At 38.2% G+C, this 20,563-nt stretch overlaps 2 protein-coding genes across 2 annotated transcripts; one reads left to right on the forward strand and one right to left on the reverse strand.

The window, feature by feature from the left end:
• Window positions 1–4,586: 4,586 nt before the first annotated feature.
• LOC139962082 (ileal sodium/bile acid cotransporter-like) lies at window positions 4,587–10,552 on the forward strand. The gene is made up of 3 exons (XM_071961942.1): window positions 4,587–5,714; window positions 7,629–7,836; window positions 10,090–10,552. The coding sequence occupies exons 1-3, from the start codon at window positions 5,386–5,388 to the stop codon at window positions 10,483–10,485; spliced, it is 933 nt and encodes a 310-aa protein (XP_071818043.1). The 5' UTR covers window positions 4,587–5,385; the 3' UTR covers window positions 10,486–10,552.
• Window positions 10,553–11,797: 1,245 nt separating this feature from the next.
• On the reverse strand, window positions 11,798–17,722 carry LOC139961372 (uncharacterized). The gene has a single exon (XM_071960516.1). The coding sequence runs from the start codon at window positions 17,720–17,722 to the stop codon at window positions 11,798–11,800; it is 5,925 nt and encodes a 1,974-aa protein (XP_071816617.1).
• Between the last annotated feature and the right edge of the window lie 2,841 nt (window positions 17,723–20,563).

The following is a 20,563-nucleotide window of genomic DNA, read 5'->3' on the forward strand; positions in this document are numbered from 1 at the left end:
CTCCTGCAAGCAGGAACTCGCGAAGAAGCCTCATTGCCTTATCAAAGCCGCAAGCTGACCGAAGTCAGTCTCTTACATTCATATTTAACGTCCATGATTATGAATTGTCGATTATAAACAACTCTGTAACTGGACGACATACATTAATCTTGGAGTGACTCGAACCAGGGACCTTATGATTGGAAGGCACCGGCGTTAACCACTGAGTTAACACTCCACAATATACTATATACTATACTATATTGTCTCCTAAACTATGCACGGACCTTTGTGTCACAGAACTTAAGTCCGTACCACAAAGCCAATGTGATTCGCGTTTTTATGTGCCAGGAAGAATAAGGTTACACTATCGTGCTACGTCCAGTTGCCTCGAGTAACAACATGCTCCATTATGCCCCTTTTCTCAAACCCGCCTCCTTACTTTTCATTTCACAAATTCTCATTTTGCGAGAAGTGTTGATGTAATTACTTTCTTAGGCATCTCGTTTAACGCACCACGAGGATAATGTTTTTAAATTAAACTACATCCTAAAACTTTCTGGTATTAAAACTTTGTGCACATTTGATCATCGAGAGCCCTCTCACTGCAATAAGGAAAGTTCTTCTTATCAAAACTGTTGTTATTTCTCGGTTGGTTTATTTGCTCACAGTGTTGCCAAATTCTCCTGATCACTTTTTTGAAGCAGCTCGATAAGATTTTTTTACAATTCATTTCGTCAAACAAGCCCGAAATAGTTAAAAGATCAATTTTATGCAATAAGATATCAAATGGTGGCCTTAATATGATTAACGTTATAGGCTTTCTGTCACACGTTTGAAAAGTAGGTGGGTTAAACTATATCTGGACAGAAGCCCTGGTCCATGGAAACTTGTTTTATTGAACATTCTTCAAGGAAATATCAAAAGGGGTTCTTAATTGAATTTAATTTCTCTACACATGACATTAAAATTTCAAATCCGTTTATTAGCGATGTTTGCCGTGCATGGTTAAACTTGAAGTTTCGTCCTCCAAAATATAATATGTGCTCTAATTAATATGTTCTTAATAACTCATATTTAAAGACTGACAATTATGTTATTTAATCAAATGTCCTGAAGAGGAAGAATCCCTTTTTAGTCAGAGATTTCATTGACGCAGATGGTAATGTTCTAAATTATGCCTCCTTCATTGCAAAGTTTCATATTATGCTGATATGTTGCATTATACTTTTATTATGGTATGACTTCATCCATCCCGAGGGCCTGGAAATTAAAGTTCCCTTTAAGGGTGTAATTATAATATTCAAAGACTTGAATTTGTTTTAAACATATTCGCACTACCAAAGTCACTTATAATTATTTCATTCAGAAAAATGTTTCTCGGCCTAAAACTTTTCTTAAGTGTGAGAAAGATACTAATAATCTCTACAATTGGAGTAGTATTTTCAATTTTCCCTTTGTTGATGTACGAGACTCCAAAATACAGGTTCTCCAGTTCTGGTTTACTCACAGACTATTGGGTAAAAACGCTTTTCTTTACGAAATGAAATGAAATGAAATGGAATGGAATGGAATGGAATGGAATGGAATGGAATGGAATGGAATGGAATGGAATGGAATGGAATGGAATGGAATGGAATGGAATGGAATGGAATGGAATGGAATGGAATGGAATGGAATGGAATGGAATGGAATGGAATGGAATGGAATGGGATGGGATGGGAGGGGAAGGGATGGGATGGGATGGCATGGGATGGCATGGGATGGCATGGCATGGCATGGCATGGGATGGCATGGCATGGCATGGCATGTAATGGAATATTTTTACTGATATATATTTCTTCTTTCTTTTGTAGGTCTGCAGTACTGCCTTTCTAATCAAAATTGTGGTGACCAGTACCCTCTTTCTCGTCTACCACCCAGAGCAGTTTCTAGCCAACTGGCACGCCTGGATTGGGACATTCCTCATTCCATCCATCGGTTTTCTGATAGGATTCATCTCTGCGTACAGTTTGCGTCTCCCTTATAAATTCTGCGTTGCCATCTCATTAGCTGTTGGAGCTACTAATGGTAACATGGTGGTCTCTCTAGCTTTGAAATCTGTTCACGATCAGGCCATTCTTGCACGTGTTTTACAAGTACCTGGGATATATGCAATACTTACACCGATACAAGGAATCCTCTGGGCATCACTTTTCAGACATTTTAAATATATCGACGATGACAATCCAACAGTGTTTGGTAATGAATATGATTCTTCTAGTTTACAACTATCTCATTTTAATGAAAATATTGACGTTGATAAAGATGGTTATGAGGAGGAGGAGGATGAGGAGGGGGAAGATAACGGTGAGTGAATGTTACGGAAGGCACGATATTATTTTGATATCTTCCAGACTGTAGCAAACACATGGGTAGCCGCGCAGATTGTGATTTTATATAGTTTTTTTTTATATTGAATATCTTTTCTGAGATATGGACCTTTAGACATTGTAAATCCATCTACTTCTTGAGGAGCAAATTTTCTTTAGTAAAATTAGATTTTGTTTTACAATTCTTTAACATTTTTTTTCTAAGAAAATAGTGGTGTTTAATTTCTTCCATTTATATATAGAAAATATGGCAGCTCTAAAACGTCAAATTATGTATCAATAACTGTTCATCTCATTCTTTGTTCTTTCTCTTTATTCTTAATTACCATGACAACTATATATTTGGATAACAATTAACATTCTCATTATCCGTGGATGATCCATGTCAATTCAATGTTTTTTCATGGGTTATAGCAAAACAAATATCCAATTCACTTTATTTGACCTCTCACCTTTGACCTTTGGTTCTGCGAGACACAAGTTCCCACCATTGGCACCTTCCCAAAACGTTAGAAAAAAATTGGTTCAGCTGTTTAGGAGGTGTTTCTGACACACGTTGCGATAATAATATGCATCTGACCTCAAAACACGTTACCCTTGACTTCGGTTCCCATGACAACCGCATTTGTGGTAGTAATTGACATTTCCATTATACCTGTGACGATTCCATTCCGCTTGGAGTAACCAAAAGTAGACTTGGAGCAAACAGGTGTGACGTCATGGTTGCACACTGATAAATAATGATTTGTTTTCCCTTAAAATTTACGTCAAATTTATACTCCACAATTGTATGCAACCATAATGTGAATGTACCATAGGTATTGGTATTTTATGAACTGCACATCCCCTTTAGACAAACTAGTAACCAATTATACCCAAGCCAAGGTCAAATCAATAGACTGAAAAATAAAGAAAAAACCAAACATTATTTGTCAATGTGCTTATATATGTGCAACTATGACATCACTGTCCTGTTTGCTTCAAGTTCACTTTTAGTAAATATCAGATAACTTCAACTGTCATTATCTTAAAAACGGTACATAGGAATTGAATGCAAATTTCACTAGAATGCTTAGATTATGTTCCTATGTAAGATATCAAAAAGACATTTTGACCTGGACTATTCTTTTAATTTGCCCTGGTCTGGCAATTCTATTGTTCTTTTCTGGTCGAGATAAAGTTTGATAAATAGGAAGACTTTTTATTTTCCTATTTTTCCGTATCAACTGTTTTGCCTTGGACAATTCGTTCCAAAGCTTTTAAAGAACAGATTGGCTATATGATTGGGAGGGGCAGATGAAGGACAGGCAATGTTGCGGGTAATAGCTGATGTACTACAAGGTTAGTGTTAGTGGAATGCCTCGCCAGCGATATTATCTACAAAGCAAAGGTCACTACTGGTATGTCCAGAGGTTCGAAACCGGTAAGGAAGGTCGTAATTCCACTGTAGGCGTTTGTCACCTGTATCGAACAATACTAGTTCTGTTTTTGGTGACATATTTTGCCTTACTCTAGAGATCAATATATATATATATATATATATATATAAATCTATAGAAGATATAATTGAAATTGTAGTGAGTTGGAGAATCCAGAACAGTTAAAAAGCTTACAGCCTCCACCGGGATTCGAGCCCGGGCCTCCCGCTTTTTATGCGGACACCCTAACCACTCCCCCCCCCCCCCCATACACACTCATTACTTGGTATCTATATAGGCATTTGTTTGTTTGGTTGTTAGGTGTCATAGGTTTTAATTGACTTTCGTTATGAGGAGGTTTCTTGAACCCCCCCCCCCCCCGCCCCACCTCCCATCCCATGTATATATATACTGTATATACTTCAATATATCTATATACTACAACTATCAAGATATCTAAAACTGTAGTTACTGCCGTGTATTTATATACTTTTACAACGGACGGCATATAAGCTTAGTATGTTGGTACTCGTTCCGTTTTTCCTGATCTGCATGAGCTCCTCTTGTTATACTGGCACCCTTCAACTCTTCGAAATACAAGATGTGTGTGTCCGCTAGCTGCATGCTAACGGATTATATACGTGACCAAAACGCCGAAGCTGTATCAAGTTCACGGCTATGGTATTCTCATACATCACACAATAAGCAGCCAGTCACGTGAGAGAAAGCGATCTACATATCATATGTTATAGATAACGTAAAAAGACGCCCACACTAGATATTAGCTGGTCTGTCACATCATAATATGGGTTTCTTCTATAAAAGTTTAATGATCTTTGATCAGAGCGTTTGGAATTGGTGCAGTGTACAAGGATACGTGTCATATTAGAGACCCGATATGACTGTCGATATACGACAATATTATTGATTCGCCTTTGAATAATTTTGTAATATAAGTGTTATGCTTTTGGGACAAAAACAGCATTGTCTTCCTTTCATATCGGAAAAAATGAATTTTATGTGTTATGTGAAACAAAATAATTACATTCTGTAATTGGATTTAACGTTACGATTGATTATTGTTTGTTTTTTTGTCAGAATGTCGATTGACCGTTGGTCACTGAGTGGTCCAGATATGTGAACGTTTAGCGAACGCATTCGACGGTATATATACGCAAATTACAAGTGAAGAAATTTAACCTCGCTTGACAGAAATTCAGAGTGATCGTTTCAATCTTGCTTTCTCTTTTTGTCTTCACATTGCTTTTGGAAAGTTGGTTCAAATGGAGATCTTCGTGAAACACACGTGATTGTTGCAGATTAAGATATGTTGAAATATTGATCTTTGCGGATATTATTGCAATTATCAAGGCAATATGCTTTAATATGACTTTTGTTATGTTTTTGTGCTTAGTGTAAATTGGCGGGAAAATGGTGAAACAAAATTGTTGGAATGGAAATAGTGTCCGAGTTGTAGACGGCATCGTTTAATAAACAAATATCAACGAATTGATAACTGTCTCAACACCTTCATCATTAACCAAGTGATCAAAATAAAAATAATTTTCTATAGTTTTTTATTATAGTTTCAGCTATTCAGAAGCAAATAATAAAATATGTCTTCGGACGAAAACGGAGATCCGTTTGGTGTGTCTTACAATGAGATGAGAACCGTAACTCAAAGAATTCACGTGATTGCTCAGGTGACTACATTATTCGCTGTGGGATGTCGGCTACTACCAAGAAACTTCTACGGTCTTGAAAAGGGGTTCTGTATTGGTTTATTCTTGCAATCCTTAATTTTGCCAGCGATTGGTTGCCTGATAGCAATTGCCTTCGAGTTAACAACATTGGACGCTTTATCGATGATCGCAACTGCGGCAGCGCCAGTCGCGTCGTATGTCAGTGTCCTGACCTATTGGGCTGGTGGTAACGCCGCGCTTAGGTAAGCTTGCAGTGTTGAATTGTGGGAATGTTACAACTTGAAAACATCTTTAAAAAAAAAACGATTTATTTTAATAAAAGTGAATAAGCACTATTAAATCGATCATCTTTAAACAAGACTAAAGAACTATTAAATCGAGTTTATATCAACATTAATTCAAAATTCATTTTTAAATAATTCGTATATGAACAAAACTTCAACCTGACTGGCTAAGATTTCATTTCAGCTTTCAAATCGAATTTACGTTTGTCCGCTTCAACCAATCATATTTCGATGTTTTGTTTAACGCTTGCTGTCCGTAACTGTTAAGCCAATCTCTATGCTCCTATATACTGTTACTCCTTATAGAAAGTCATATATATCGTTTAGTATTTCGATATGTAAGGATAATAACTTCGAACAGGTGTCTCAATGGGCCGAACAGATTTCAAATAAAATCATGTCATTTTGAGCAACAATATGGATCTTCCTTTAGCTGCAACCGATATGCTGAACTTGAAAACATCTCAAATTATGTGCACTATATGAACATTATGGTATGCGCTTACATTTATAGGGCAGAAGAAACTACATGTGGTAGTCGGAGAGGGGATGATGAGGGCTAAAAGGAAGGTTATTTACACCTTCTACATGGTGTGACGTCAATTTTCTAAATGCCCATCTATAGGAATGTATATTAGCTCGCAATGAGCGTGGCAGTCTACGACTTTGTTGTCTCTCTTCCGACTATTTTAATCGTTTCTCTTCTAGGGGCAAATCCACATTACGCTTGTAAGGAGGTGAGAGAGAGAGGGGGAGGGGAGGGGGAGAAGAGAGATCGTGATCTGTCCCATTCGGAAGGGCAAAACACTATGATCAAGTATTAAGCTTGGCTTCATATTTCTACCGTGACTGCGCGGATATTTCGTCCATAATTTTGATCGTATATGAATATCTATGCTACCTCGCCTGCAGTGTAATTCTTCTTCAGTGTACCGTGTATAACCAACATATGTACTGGCAGGAGATTTTCATGGCTACACTAATTCAATGCAGTATTCGTTACAGTTTACGACAGATGATCTCGACAGATAGTAGATCTGCAGGTAGCTAGACAAGGAAAAACCTCGTAAAAACAATTATTGAGAAGAAAAAAGGGGAAAGTACCACAGTGATAAGAGAGCAACCAATATAGAAAGAAAACATAAGCCTCCGGAAAGTTGCAACCAATCCCTGTATATAATTTTTATTACTGGTATTAATGGTTAATGACTCAATGATCACCGTGACTGTTATTAGAGCAATTCGCGTGTTTTCATTTTACGTCACTGCTTAGTAAATGCAGGGGGAAAAATCATTATAACTCATTAATATTAATTTATTTACATCCCCTCCCACCTCTCCACAAATCCATGCTCTTAAAATTTTAGAACTTCCACTCCAAATGAAACACATATATTTACTTACATAGATTTGTATTCCATTGTTATATACGAGTTACATAACATTGCCTGTTACATTAACTTACATAATCTAATACACGTTGCACGACAGTAGGGTGGTATATTCGAGAAGTACCATAACAATACGATATAACAGCAACCAACCCAATTACAATAATCATAAAAAGCTGCTCAATGTTATCTCAACCATCATAAACTGGTTTAGAAAATGTAATAATCTAACCGAAAACATATTAATTTTCTTTCTAGTTTAAAGTAAAGATCTAAAATGTATTAATATGAATTTCAAACACATTACATGCACCTTGAATTCAGAAATAAAAATCCATGCTAGATTGAAAATGAAAATTTTCGTCTTCAATTGAAAAAAAAAATTGACTCAACCATATGAAATTTTGAAGGTATTTTTTTCTTTATTATTATATTTAATTTAATTTAATATTTTTTTATTTCATTTTTTTAAAATTTACAGTGTCCTTTTAACGGCGATGTCGACAACGTTATCGATTGGTCTCCTTCCACTGTGGTTTTTCGTATATTCAAGTGTTTGGACCAATTCCGTCTTTATCACAGCCAGTCCAGAGGACGTTGCCATGTACCTCTCTATCATTATCCTCCCCATGGGATGCGGGATGATCGTCAGAGCTTTGGTGCCAAAAGCGGCAAAATACTTGGCGAAGGTAAGAACGATCTGTTACGTAACTGTATATATCATGCCGAGGCTTAGAGAGACAGGTCAAATCCCCGGAGATAATTATGTCACCGGGCCCCCTTCTTGCAATCTTCATTTCTTCTTAAAGAACTATGTACCCTGGGAAATCAGAATACAAAATATCTTTATCCCATATTTTCTAGTGCGGGGTACCATGATTTGACCCGGTTCCTGTGTAAACTTTAGATGGAGTTTCATCTCCAATAGATAGATATATTGAATACAGACGTAACTTCCATCCTTGCCTTTTATAACATATCATAAAGGATAAGAAACCGACATAAAGCTAAGCAGATTTTAACGTGAGGCAAGTCTAATACAAATGATTGAACCAAAATGTTGTCATAAAATACATAAGATTCTTGTTTTATAATGTAATAAAAGTTTTTCACTAAGCATTTTATGAAGGACACGCAAAATCAATCATAGACGGCACGAAAAATAAATTTCAAAAGTTTGAATATTGAAAAACAATGGATCCATTTTGTTCTTCTTAATATTCTGACGGCATACTGCTTACCCCACAGAGAATGAGTTGCGACTTGTTGAAGATGCCTTATGTGTTCTTTGCTTTAAATATTTCTACATCAAGTTTAGTCTCTGTCCACCAGTCGTTTGTGTCATCATTTCCCGACATATAGGACACACTTGTGCCCTATCTCCCAATGCCAAAGAAGGTTACTCCCTCCCCGTCTCTCTCCGACCACGTGAATGTTAACAACGTGAGCGAAATTGTAGCTATAGTTGATGCTAGTATTTATGTTGAAACATATACTCCACCAAAATTGAAACAAGCCTAAAATTGATTAAAGTTTTCGAAATATTGTTTTTTTTTTATATATAAATTATTTTCAACTGAGGACTGTGCAAGACAATATAACATCCCAGGTGATAAAAATGATCTGAGAGTAACGATTAATAATGAAGTATTCGTGGACGTTTGCGCATGCGTGGAAATGATTTTCGTTGTTCAGCATTTTGTGGGTATAGGTATAATGGCAGTATACCCATTTTCTTTTCCAATTTAGTTTGTTAAAATCGTGATACCTATACTAATATAAAGTTTATATTCATAATGCATTAATTTGATTGACACTTGTACTTTCTTGTTTCCTTCAACATTCATCATTTGTTCATGACCCGAATTCCTAAAGTAATCAAGATCTCGAGCGCTTTTTATTATAGTATTGAATACGTATTGTGGAGCTGGCTTTCAAGTATATATACAGAACAATACCGTACGGTACCTATCGCTGCAGGTTGCGGGCTGTAATGACTCGCATGTTTACAGATAAGAAAAAGTTACATTTATTGCGGGTGTATAGATAAGACATACAAGTATAACCCTTACGTTGTGTGTCTGCCATGCTGTCTGTCTCTACGGTCTATCAGTTTTTAGCAGAGATACGGACAGATTAACATGGCTCATCATATAGTCATTTCTGATTAATAACATGTCTATCTTAACGGGTGTGAAGACTCGCGCAAAAAGAAACGTCTGATGCCGGTAACCCGACCTAGTTTCGAAAGAGGTGTAACATAAGTGTTAGCACCACCATCGATCCCAGAAAATACACACACAGCTTGCTACCGTTGGTAATTAGACACTAGTGTACAGTCAGTACAAACAGCTGCGGTCAATACCCACAGCACAGTGTACCAACGATACAGCGATCGACTTCTCAGGTCCAGCTAAAGATAACAAGGTATCACGTTTCATTACTGTCTGCATTTTGTAGCGACACGAACAAAACGCAAACATTAGCAACAGAAATTTTCAGAACTTTTTCAGATGGCCGCACGCGGTTTGGGGCGAGTCTTCAATGCTTTTAAAATAGACGATAGATTGTTCCCCAATGAGATCATCAACGAATTTGGGAAATGCCTTACTATCGTTTAGAGGTGAGGGGGTGACATCGCAAAGTGCAGCAACGCGCCTAAAATATGTACAAAAGCAATATCGGCCCGTGTTTGTGGGCGAGATGTTGAGTAGTAAACTCGAGTGACGTCATAACATACACATTATGTAATACATGTGCACCGAAATTGCATTTGTAAATATCCTATACTATGTTGTACTGTATAAACTATAATATACTATCCTTTGTTGTACTATAAACTATTCAATCCTATACTATGTTGTACTGTAAACTATAATATGCTATCCTATGCTATGTTGTACTATAGTATACTATAATTGTTTCCTATTCTTCTCTCGTAGTTCCTGAGTTTTGCTTTCCTCGTTGAGACGATTGTAGTGACCTCAATGACGGCAATTCTACACCCCACCCAGTTGGACGCTGATTGGAGGATTTGGGCTGCAGCGTTTGTGCTTCCAGTAACTGCCTACCTCCTCGGATTTCTATCTGCCTTTATCTTTCGTTTATCCTACGAAAAATGCGTCGCTGTGTCCATGGCAATTGGAGCTAGCAACAGCAACCTGATTATATCGACAGCGAGACGAATCCTTGAACACCCAGAATTTATTTTAAAGATTCCAGAAATGTATTCCTTTTTCGCGCCAATTCAAGGAATAGCGTGGGCTTTGTTTTACAACAGATTTTATTACGTCAATGACAAATACCCAAATTTATTTGGAAGTGAAGAATATGATTGAAAGCAAGCAAAACATTGAATGGAAACAGACGTCAGGGACAGCTATACCATTCAGCTATTCAAAGTGTGTGGGGTGGGGCGGGTGGGGCGGGGGGTATGCTGTTTCTGCTCTCTTCCCCTACCCATATTTCGTAAGCTTGCTAAACCATTGCTATTGTATTTGTGCATCACTACGCATGAAATTTAACAGCTTAAAAGGTAAACCATTGTCAGAGAAAAGAGGTAAAAGTACCTAAGGTAAAGCTTGTTTAAGCATGTTATCAGTTACTGTCATCGTTTGTTCTGCCTTTATATGTAAGAGCATAATTTAAAGTACAGATGGTGTGAAAATAGGGAGGATCGAAGGTGGTATATAAACCATTTTAGAAAATCTTTGGTTAAATGTAGATATTACTCCGGGCGAGCAGATGGAAGGGTGGGGGCTCATTATGCTAAACTTCCTCCTCTTCTAGCTCAAAATCTAAACGGTCATGATATGGAAGTTTCCAAGTGCCATGATAGGCCAAGATGACTGCTATCATGTGGTGGGTAGGATATACCAGTTGAAAACTTTCATGATTCATCTATGCTTTGGCAGGTCTTGAAAGTGACGAGTTTAGTGTGCAAGTCAATTGAACAATTAATTGTGGTGCGAGACCTATACAGACCCACTCTTTTCATGCCGGTCCACGCCATACTGAAAAGAACACTGCCATACTGGATAATAATAAGAGAACCACAAATCTATTATTCTCCCTTTTCCTCCCGTCAACAAGTTTTGTCTTTCTAAGTACATTTCAACTATGCTTCATGTATATGTATGTATAAGTATAATAAGACAGTTCGTTTGGGGTTAATGTAAATGCTGTCAATATTCTTGGTATGAATTTAGTCAGAAAGAATAGTGACACTTGTTATAGGGACACGAGTCGTGTATTTTATCTTTATTCTCTTCTTTTATTCGGCTCTTGTAATTACAACTTCAAGGATCTTAATTATCGTAGTATTTTCTGTGTCTTCTTACGCACTTTATGCGGAGTGGTAAAAAACGGTATCAGAACCCATCTCGGTTTTTCTATCCCTTCAACGTGCCCTTGTGTATTTACAACATCACCCAACTAAATGATTTCCCCCTTTGGCTATGTCTATTTGAAAACTACATTCCGGCCCCAGTCGCATTAACTAATGCGATAACCCTAATCACTGTTTTCAAAATATGAAAAATGAAATAAATCAGTCAAAAGAATCAAAAGTCTGAAATCTAAAACTAAGAAACTAAGAAAATCGAAAATACACCTTTTCACAGTCACAGTTCCCAAACTACTAAACTAGACTTATGTCGTTTCCCCTTCAAGCAGTAAACACAATTTGACCACTGGCCTGACAAGCGTGGCCGTTTTAGTTTTGATTTTGGCACTTCTAACCAAACCCCCTTTATCCTTATAAGCCTCTATGACCACCCCCATTAGCCATGAGTTCCGAGGTGATTGGTCATCCACTATCATCACGACATCTCCGACCTCAGTACATCTCTCCGGTTGAAGCCACTTCTGCCGTCTCTGGAGGGTTGGTAAGTACTCTTTTGTCCATCTCTTCCAGAAGAGATCAGCCAGATACTGCATCTGTCGCCAACGCCGTCGGGCATAGACATCCTTCTCGTCAAATTTCCCCAGCGGCATATCCACAGGCGCCTTTAACAACAGCAGATGATTGGGTGTTATGACATCAAGATCGTTAGGATTGTCAGATACTTTGGTTAGAGGTCTACTATTAATGATAGTCTCTACTTCACACAGAAAAGTGTGTAACTGTTCATCACTCTGGGTTGTTCTCAGATACTGCTCACTGAGAATTCCACTCAAGACTTTACGAACTGTTCGGATCTGTCTCTCCCAAACACCTCCAAAGTGAGATGCAGCAGGTGGATTAAACTTCCACTTCAGTCCATGATTACTGGCAAATCTGTTAATCTGGTTTTCATCTAATTCTTGCAGAGCACTCTTTAATTCTTTGTTAGCACCAACAAAATTGGTACCATTGTCTGAGTACAGCTCTCGTACATGTCCACGTCTAGCCATGAAACGTCTCAGTGCACCTATACATGAGTTGGTATCAAGTGAATGTGCAACTTCTATGTGAACTGCTCTGCTGGATAGACATGTAAACATCACTCCATATCTTTTCTTCAGTGTTCGCCCCTGTTTGATTTCAAAGGGACCAAAATAGTCTACCCCTGTTCTTGAGAAGACTCCTTCATCTGGACGAAGTCTGTAGGCTGGTAGGTCTGCCATCTTCTGTTTTCCGGTTCTTGCAAGATATTTTCTGCACTGGATACATCGTTTTAACAAGCTTCTTATCATTGAACCAGCATGGATGATCCAATATTTCTGTCTCAATTCTGCAAGGACGTGGTTCCTTCCTTGATGACCCACTAATTGGTGAATGTGTCTTATTATTAGCTTAGACACATGATGATCTTTGGGCAGTATCATCTGATGTTTGGCATTCAATGGAATAGATGCCTTCCGTAGCCTTCCTCCAACTCTCATTATCTCATCGTGTAATTCAGGATCAAGATCAGTAAGTCTGCCCTTTTGTCTGAGACATCTGTTTCCTTTATCAGAAGCCTGTTTAACTGTCCCACATGGATCCTTGATATTCATCTCTGCAGTCTTTGTCTTTTGTAAGACACCAATCTCTTCTGGGAATGACTGCCTTTGTATGAACTTGATAATAGCCTTTTCAGCAGACTCCATCTCATCACTGGTAATTCCTTGAGAACACTGATTTGGATTGTGTCGTTTTATCCTTTGTAGCAAGATGGTCTTGAGACGTAACCACCACGCCACGGATCTCTTCAGTTTGTTCCATTCTGAGTGGTATTCCAGCAGTTTTTCAACTGGATTCTTTTGGGTTTCATCTGTCATTGTTACAGCACTGACACTGACTTCTTTCTCACACTCTCTATCAGAATCAGCATCATTACTGTCGTCTTCACATGGCCAGAAATCTTCTGTCTGATGAAGAAACTCTGGTCCATTTAACCAATCTTCCTTTGTGAGCAAATCATCTGCACTTAACCCACGGGAAGCATGGTCTGCTGGGTTAAGCTTTGATGGGACATATCTCCACTGATGGACATCTGAACCATCATGAATTATCGCAATTCTGTTAGCGACGAAGACGGGATGTCTTGCCTTTTCACTTCTTATGTACTTCAGGACTGTTTGACTGTCAGTCCAAAAGACTGTTTCATCGATATTCATTGTAAGCTCTTGTTTGAGCTGGGCATCTTGTTTCACGGCTGATGTTGCTGCTGTGAGCTCCATCTTCACGATTGTATGTGGTTTCAGTGGTGCAACTCTGGCTTTGCCGGTAAGAAAGGCACAATGGATTTCCTTTCTGTCATTAGTATACCTCATATAAGTTGCAGTACCATAACCTTCTTGACTTGCGTCGGCAAAATAGTGCATCTGGATGTTCACCACTTTACCAAATTCTTTGGGTTTGAGACATCTTGGTATCTTTAACCTCTCTAGAATAGGAAGTTCCTTTAGCCATTTTTCCCACTCATTCCGTTGGTCGTCAGGTATATCGCTGTCCCAGTCTACCTTCAGTCTGCAAAGACTTTGCAATATCTTCTTTGCCTGTAGAAGGAAAGGTGAAGCATAACCAATAGGATCATACACTGCACTCATCACAGACAAGATATTTCTTCTTGTGGCCTTTTCGTTTACTTTTGTGATATTGAACTCAAGTTGATCCCTCTCAACACACCACTGAACTCCCAACGCCCTTTCCTTTGGCAGCTCGTCATTTTCAAGATCAAGCCCTTTCAGTTCTTTGGCTCGGTCATCTTCTGGGATGGACTCCAGCAATCTTTTACTGTTGCTGACCCACTTGCCTAGCTTGAATCCACCACTAGCCATGATTTCTTTTAGATCTCTATATATCTGGATTCCTTCTTCATCAGTGGCCACAGACTTTAGAAAGTCATCTACATAGAAGTCGTTGATAACTGACTCGATCACCTTATCTTGAAATCTATGTTGATTATCACTAGCTGTCCTCTTCAAGGCAAAATTGGCACAGCTTGGGGAGGACACTGCCCCGAATAGATGAACTAGCATCCTGTATTCTTTCATACCTCCATCGAAGTTGCCTTCAGGCCACCATAGGTACCTCAGGAGATCACAATCATCCTTTCTTACTCTTACTTGATAGAACATGGCTTCTATATCTGCCATGATGGCCACATTCTCTTGCCTCCATCTCATCAGAACACCATACAATCGGTTGGTTAGGTCTGGTCCAGATAAGAGTTGTTCGTTGAGGGAAACTCCCTTGTACTGGATGGGACAGTTGAATACCACTCGGATCTTGTCCGGTTTCTTTGGGTGGTAAACTGCATGGTGTGGTATATACCAAACATTTCCATCATTCCGGTCAACATCCTGATCTGGTACTTTCTCTGCATATCCTTTCTTCTCCAGGTTCTCCATAAACTCTGTATATTCTGAAGCCAACTTCTCATTTGTTTTCAACTTCCTTTGTAATCGCAGACCAAACATATCTGCTTGAACTTTGTTATTAGGCATCTTAACAGCTCTATCTCTCAAAGGAAGTACTGTTTCATAATGGCCATGTACTTTGGTTACAGATTCCTCCATCATTGTCATAAACCTCTTGTCTTCAACAGACATGGCAATTTTCTGGTCAGAAAGACGTTCTGTGAAATCCATGTTAATGAAGGACTGGAGTTGTTGCTCCAAATTATCTGTACCATTCTGGACAATACCATTGTCTACTCGGCAAAAGTTGACGTTTACTTCGGGTTGGTCCATCCATTTGCCTTCAAGTCCATACACTAACCACCCAATGGGAGTCTTGATAGCATATGGATCTCCAATCTCGGCGGAGGCAATTTCCAACGGCATTGACACCCCAGGGACATTGCTTCCTATCATTAGGGTGACATGAGGTATGGAGTTGTGACCATCCATACTTGGGAGTTTAATGTGGCTCAAATGATCCCAAGCGTCAATATCATTCTGGGTTGGTGCATCATCCATGGTTGCTGGGATACTGTCTTTGACATAGACAGAGTGGAGGTCTATAAAAGAAGTCCCATTTATGTTTCCTACTTGCAGATCTCCTACAATGACATCAGTGGTCTGGACTTGCTGGAGATTCAAAGTCTTTATCAAGATCTTCGTTCTTCGGGTGTTCACCTTTAAACTGTCTTTCAAGAACTCATCAACAAAGACAGCACCACAACCATTATCAACAAAGGCATATGTGGCAATACATCTGTCACTGGTCTTTGGTTTGATCAAAACTGGAGTAATAGCCATAAGAGTACCAGTGACCATCTTGTTTTTGTTTCCTTGGGGTCTTACGTTTTGTACACCAGCACAACCAGTAGTGACCGTTTGAGTTACCCTTTCATCTGATGATTTCTTTTCTCTGGCAGGATCATGAAGGATGGTCGGATGGGATTTGCTGCATTTCTCACATTTTGCCCACTCTGGATTTGGACAATTTCTCTTTAGATGACCAGGATTTAGACAACCAAAACAAAGCCCTTTCTTCATACACACATCTGATTTAGCCTGTAGGTCAAGTGAACCAAACTTCCTGCAATCAAGTAGGGTATGATAAGTGTTAGGTCCACAATACAAACATGGTGATATTTTGGCCTTGTTTTCCATCTTCTCATTTTTTCCCTTGAAAGCTTTATCATCCTCATTTGTTTTCACGGTAGCTGCAAAAGCCCTCTTACTTGTCACCACCTTTGGATATTTCTGTGGGGTCTTCCAATCTTTCATTTTGTTTTGATATCCAAGACCTGCAATCCTAGGATCATTTTCATTTCTCGAATGTTGTCCAACAAACTGTTCAAAATCTTGTAAGGTTGGTGACCTCATCTCTACATCCCTAAATCGACCCATTTGGTTAATCCATTGTTGTTGCAAGGCTGTTGGCAATTTCTGTGCAAGTATTCTGAGGAACTCATAACCATTCATACTATCCATTTCTGGGTTACCCTGCTGTACATTGCAACAATTGATAAGAAATATGGCATATTTTCTTAAGGCAATCTTATCTCCCACTGCAATATGATCCCAGCTCTCTGCCTTAGATTTGTACGCTGCCGCCAAAACCTGGGGTTGACCAAAATTTCTCTGTAACAACCATTTTGCCCTTTCATATCCACTTGCTGGGGGCTCTATGGCTGTGCATTCCTTAATTAGATCATGTGCTTCCCCTTCGGTGAACCTTAATAACAACTCTAATCTCCGGGCTGGGTTTTGGGTTTTATCCTCCACCACATGCTGAAAGTTTCTTATGAACGGTGTAAATGACAAGAGGTCACTCCCGTCAAATGGGTCCAGTCGTGGCGAAGGGAGGGCAGATTCCCTTTGATGGTCAACAATTTTATTCAAAAGGGTAGCCATTGAAATACCAGTGTTGACAGTGTCATCTGGTTTGGTAGTTATATCTGGAAGTGGTTGGCCATAACAAACTCCTGCATATGTTGGTTTTGTTTGATTATACTGTGCATGTTCATTACCATTATTTGGTGATAAGTATTTTCCACTGTCATTAGGTTTGTCAGGCACAGTGATGTTCTGTCGGGATACAAATTTCTTTGCATTGGGGTTTATTCTAGTATTTTCCCCTTCACTATGTTTCTTTGCTTCATCATCAGACTTTGAGTATTGAAATGATTTTAACTCAATGCTCTTCACAACCTCTTTGGTAAGTTTGGCAGACACATCACTTTCTGGCCTTTCGTGCAATTGAAGTAGCCTTGACATAGCTTTGGCTGCTTCCAGTTCTGCCATCATATCAATTTCTTGTTGTTCAGTCTCAAGCTGTAACTTCTTTTCTTCCATTTGTTTTCTTTGTTTAACCCTTTCTGCCTTCTCCTGGGCATGTCGGATTTCATCTTGTGCTTCTTGCAATTCATACTCCACTTGTAGGTTACGTTTTCTCTCTTCTAGTTTCTTTGTTTCCTTCAATGCAGCTGCACGAGCAGCAATCTCTATTTCCTTCTGCTTTGTCCTATATAACAACACTGAAACAGTTGTTTTCACTGACACTTCACTATCAGTATGCCCCTTTAATTTATCTGGATTATTGACAATATTGACTAACGACACACTATCTTCAGGGTTTATGGAATCCATGATACTAGTTTCTCCGGCCCCAATGTCGGGCAATGTGGCTTGTTCCTTTCCCGAATTATCGGCCATATTGTACTCTTTATTCAGGCCATATACCACAGAGTTCCATGTATCACGCAACGGGCCTACAATAAAACACGCTGTTTACAACTGACCTATAAACGTTACACTAACGCGATGTTGCACACAGTGTTTACGTTCACCGTAGATTAGTTTCACGAAAGACGATAAGGCCTATAATCACATAGCGAACAGTACGTAGTAAGCTACATATAATCTACTTACAGTAATTACGTTTCTAGTGCACAGTTCGATGATCTTTTATTCACTGTTCTACCGTTTTTTACGAATGTTATAGGGACACGAGTCGTGTATTTTATCTTTATTCTCTTCTTTTATTCGGCTCTTGTAATTACAACTTCAAGGATCTTAATTATCGTAGTATTTTCTGTGTCTTCTTACGCACTTTATGCGGAGTGGTAAAAAACGGTATCAGAACCCATCTCGGTTTTTCTATCCCTTCAACGTGCCCTTGTGTATTTACAACATCACCCAACTAAATGATTTCCCCCTTTGGCTATGTCTATTTGAAAACTACAACACTGGTTCCTAACAAGGGATTGAGTTATGCAAATGGGGAGATAAGAAAGAAGGGATTTTCAGTTTCTTATTTGAAAATAATGACACCAAAAATCTCCATATCAGGAAAACTTCAAGGATGATTAACTGCCGAAAAACATGAATAATTTGATGAACTTGATATAAACTTATATAGAATGGAAAACTTTGGATAAAAATCTCATTTGAAAAACGAAGTTAACTTACTTTAACTTGGGTTTCCTTTGTATGTACAATGTGGTGCTACTGGTAAACATCCCCTACTCGCTTCCCGTCGTGGATACAGAACTAGTATTAAATTTCAAGTATCTATCAATTTAGTTTTACTTGAATATACTTATATATAAACAATGTGGTGCTACTGGTAAACATCCCCTACTCGCTCCCCGTAGTGGATGCAGAACTAGTATTAACTTTCAAGTATTTATCATTTAGTTTTACTGTATCACTTATATAAACAATTTGGTGCTACTGCTAAACATCCCTTACTCGCTTCCCCTCATGGATACAAAATTAGTATAAATATTGAAGTATTAATCAATTTAATTTTACTTTATCACTAATAAATATAAAATGGTGCTACTGGTAAACATGCCCTACTCGCTCCCGTCGTGGATACAGAATTAGTATTAATTTTAAAGTATTTATCACTTTATTTTTACTTGATTACTTATATATACAATGTGGTGCTACTGGTAAACATCCCATACTCGCTTCCCGTTGTAGATACAGAATTAGTATTAATATTCAAGTATTTATCAATTTCCTTGATTACTTACCTAGTATTATTTTATATATACCACGCGGATATTTGTATTCCTAGATTTATTTGCATGAAGGTATATGAAATGCAGTAAAATCTTTCACGGGATAAAAGGGGCATTTCCCGTGCGCATGCGCATAAGTGAACTGATTCTGATAGCCAGTAGTATTGAGATGAGGAGATTCTGATTATTGTTATTCAGACATTTTGCCCTGTCTTAAGTTAACAAATTAAACACCACTGAATATCTTTCAATTAAAGGGAGTATTATTGAGGTGGATGGGGGTCGGGGGGGGGGCGGATTTGCTATAGACTGATCTTGTCACCAGTCAGTACAGGGGGCCATGGGGGATGGAATGGCCGCAAAAACTTCCACGTAAGCTGGGGAGTTGACTTTGATTTGAGGGAGCAAACATCAAAAACCTTCCAACAAATTGGACCCTTTGTGCATTCAGTGGTCACATATTTCAGTATTTGAATGTTTTTTCCAACCTGAAGGACAATTGTTAATTAGATTTTTTGAAATAGATATTCAACAGCAGGGTACTTTTTATTACAGCTTGAATTTTATTCTTTAAAAAAGAGCAAATTTAACTACCAACAGGGCATTTTTATGTAGCCTACAAAAATGGCAACATTGTGTACCTTTTCGATAAAACGGGGCATTTCTTATTTACCAAATGGAACAGTTTTTGAAGTTTTACAGAAAACTGGGGCAAGGGGGGGGGGGGGGGCGGGGGACGAAGGAGTGCTCTCTGTTACCCTGTTACCAGACGGTGAAGCTTACTCAGCAACATTTCTCCCAAAGGGGCTGTAGGGGAGGCTTAATATAAATAGGTGGAGAATTGTTCTTTATCCTTTAATTATTACAACAGCTTAGCCATATGACTTTGTAATTCTATAGCTCGATTATATCTAAATGAAATTACTGCAGAAAAAATACTGGTTAATGTTGTATATTTGTTTTTCTGGTATAATTTATATATCTTTAGTAATTCCTTCTTCATATCTCTGGAAGTCTTTGCCTCTAAAAGGCCAGACATTATTATGCAAAAACAATTAAAAAAATTTAATTGGTTAATTTGATTCTATTTATTACAGATCTGAATTTGACATGCTGGACATTACAAACATAGGAATAATAATCAGGAATATATGTTTTGTCTTTTAATTATTCCTTTTTGTTTCGTTTTACTTTTGTTATGAATGTTTGCTGTGAAATGAAAGGGTCTTTAATCTATTTACAGTGACATTGCGTTTAAGACTCAGCCATCATCATTTAGCAATATTCTAAAGGTTATGTGCTTAATGGAGATTGCTTGCTTCTATTGAAACATTTAAAATTTTAGTTCTCGTGTAACTTTTCATACAAGCAATTTTAAACACATTCTTCCTATTAATACTTCTTCCAGAGAGAGTAAGAACCTTGACAATATGATTTTTTAATCCCCATCTCCACCCCCCCCCCCAGCCCTCCTACCCCAAGTACAAAAAATGATGAAAAAACATCATAAATATAACAATTTCCG

The sequence above is a fragment of the Apostichopus japonicus genome, chromosome 20 (assembly GCF_037975245.1).
Source record: "Apostichopus japonicus isolate 1M-3 chromosome 20, ASM3797524v1, whole genome shotgun sequence".
In the NCBI taxonomy this organism is placed as follows: Eukaryota; Metazoa; Echinodermata; class Holothuroidea; order Aspidochirotida; family Stichopodidae; genus Apostichopus; species Apostichopus japonicus.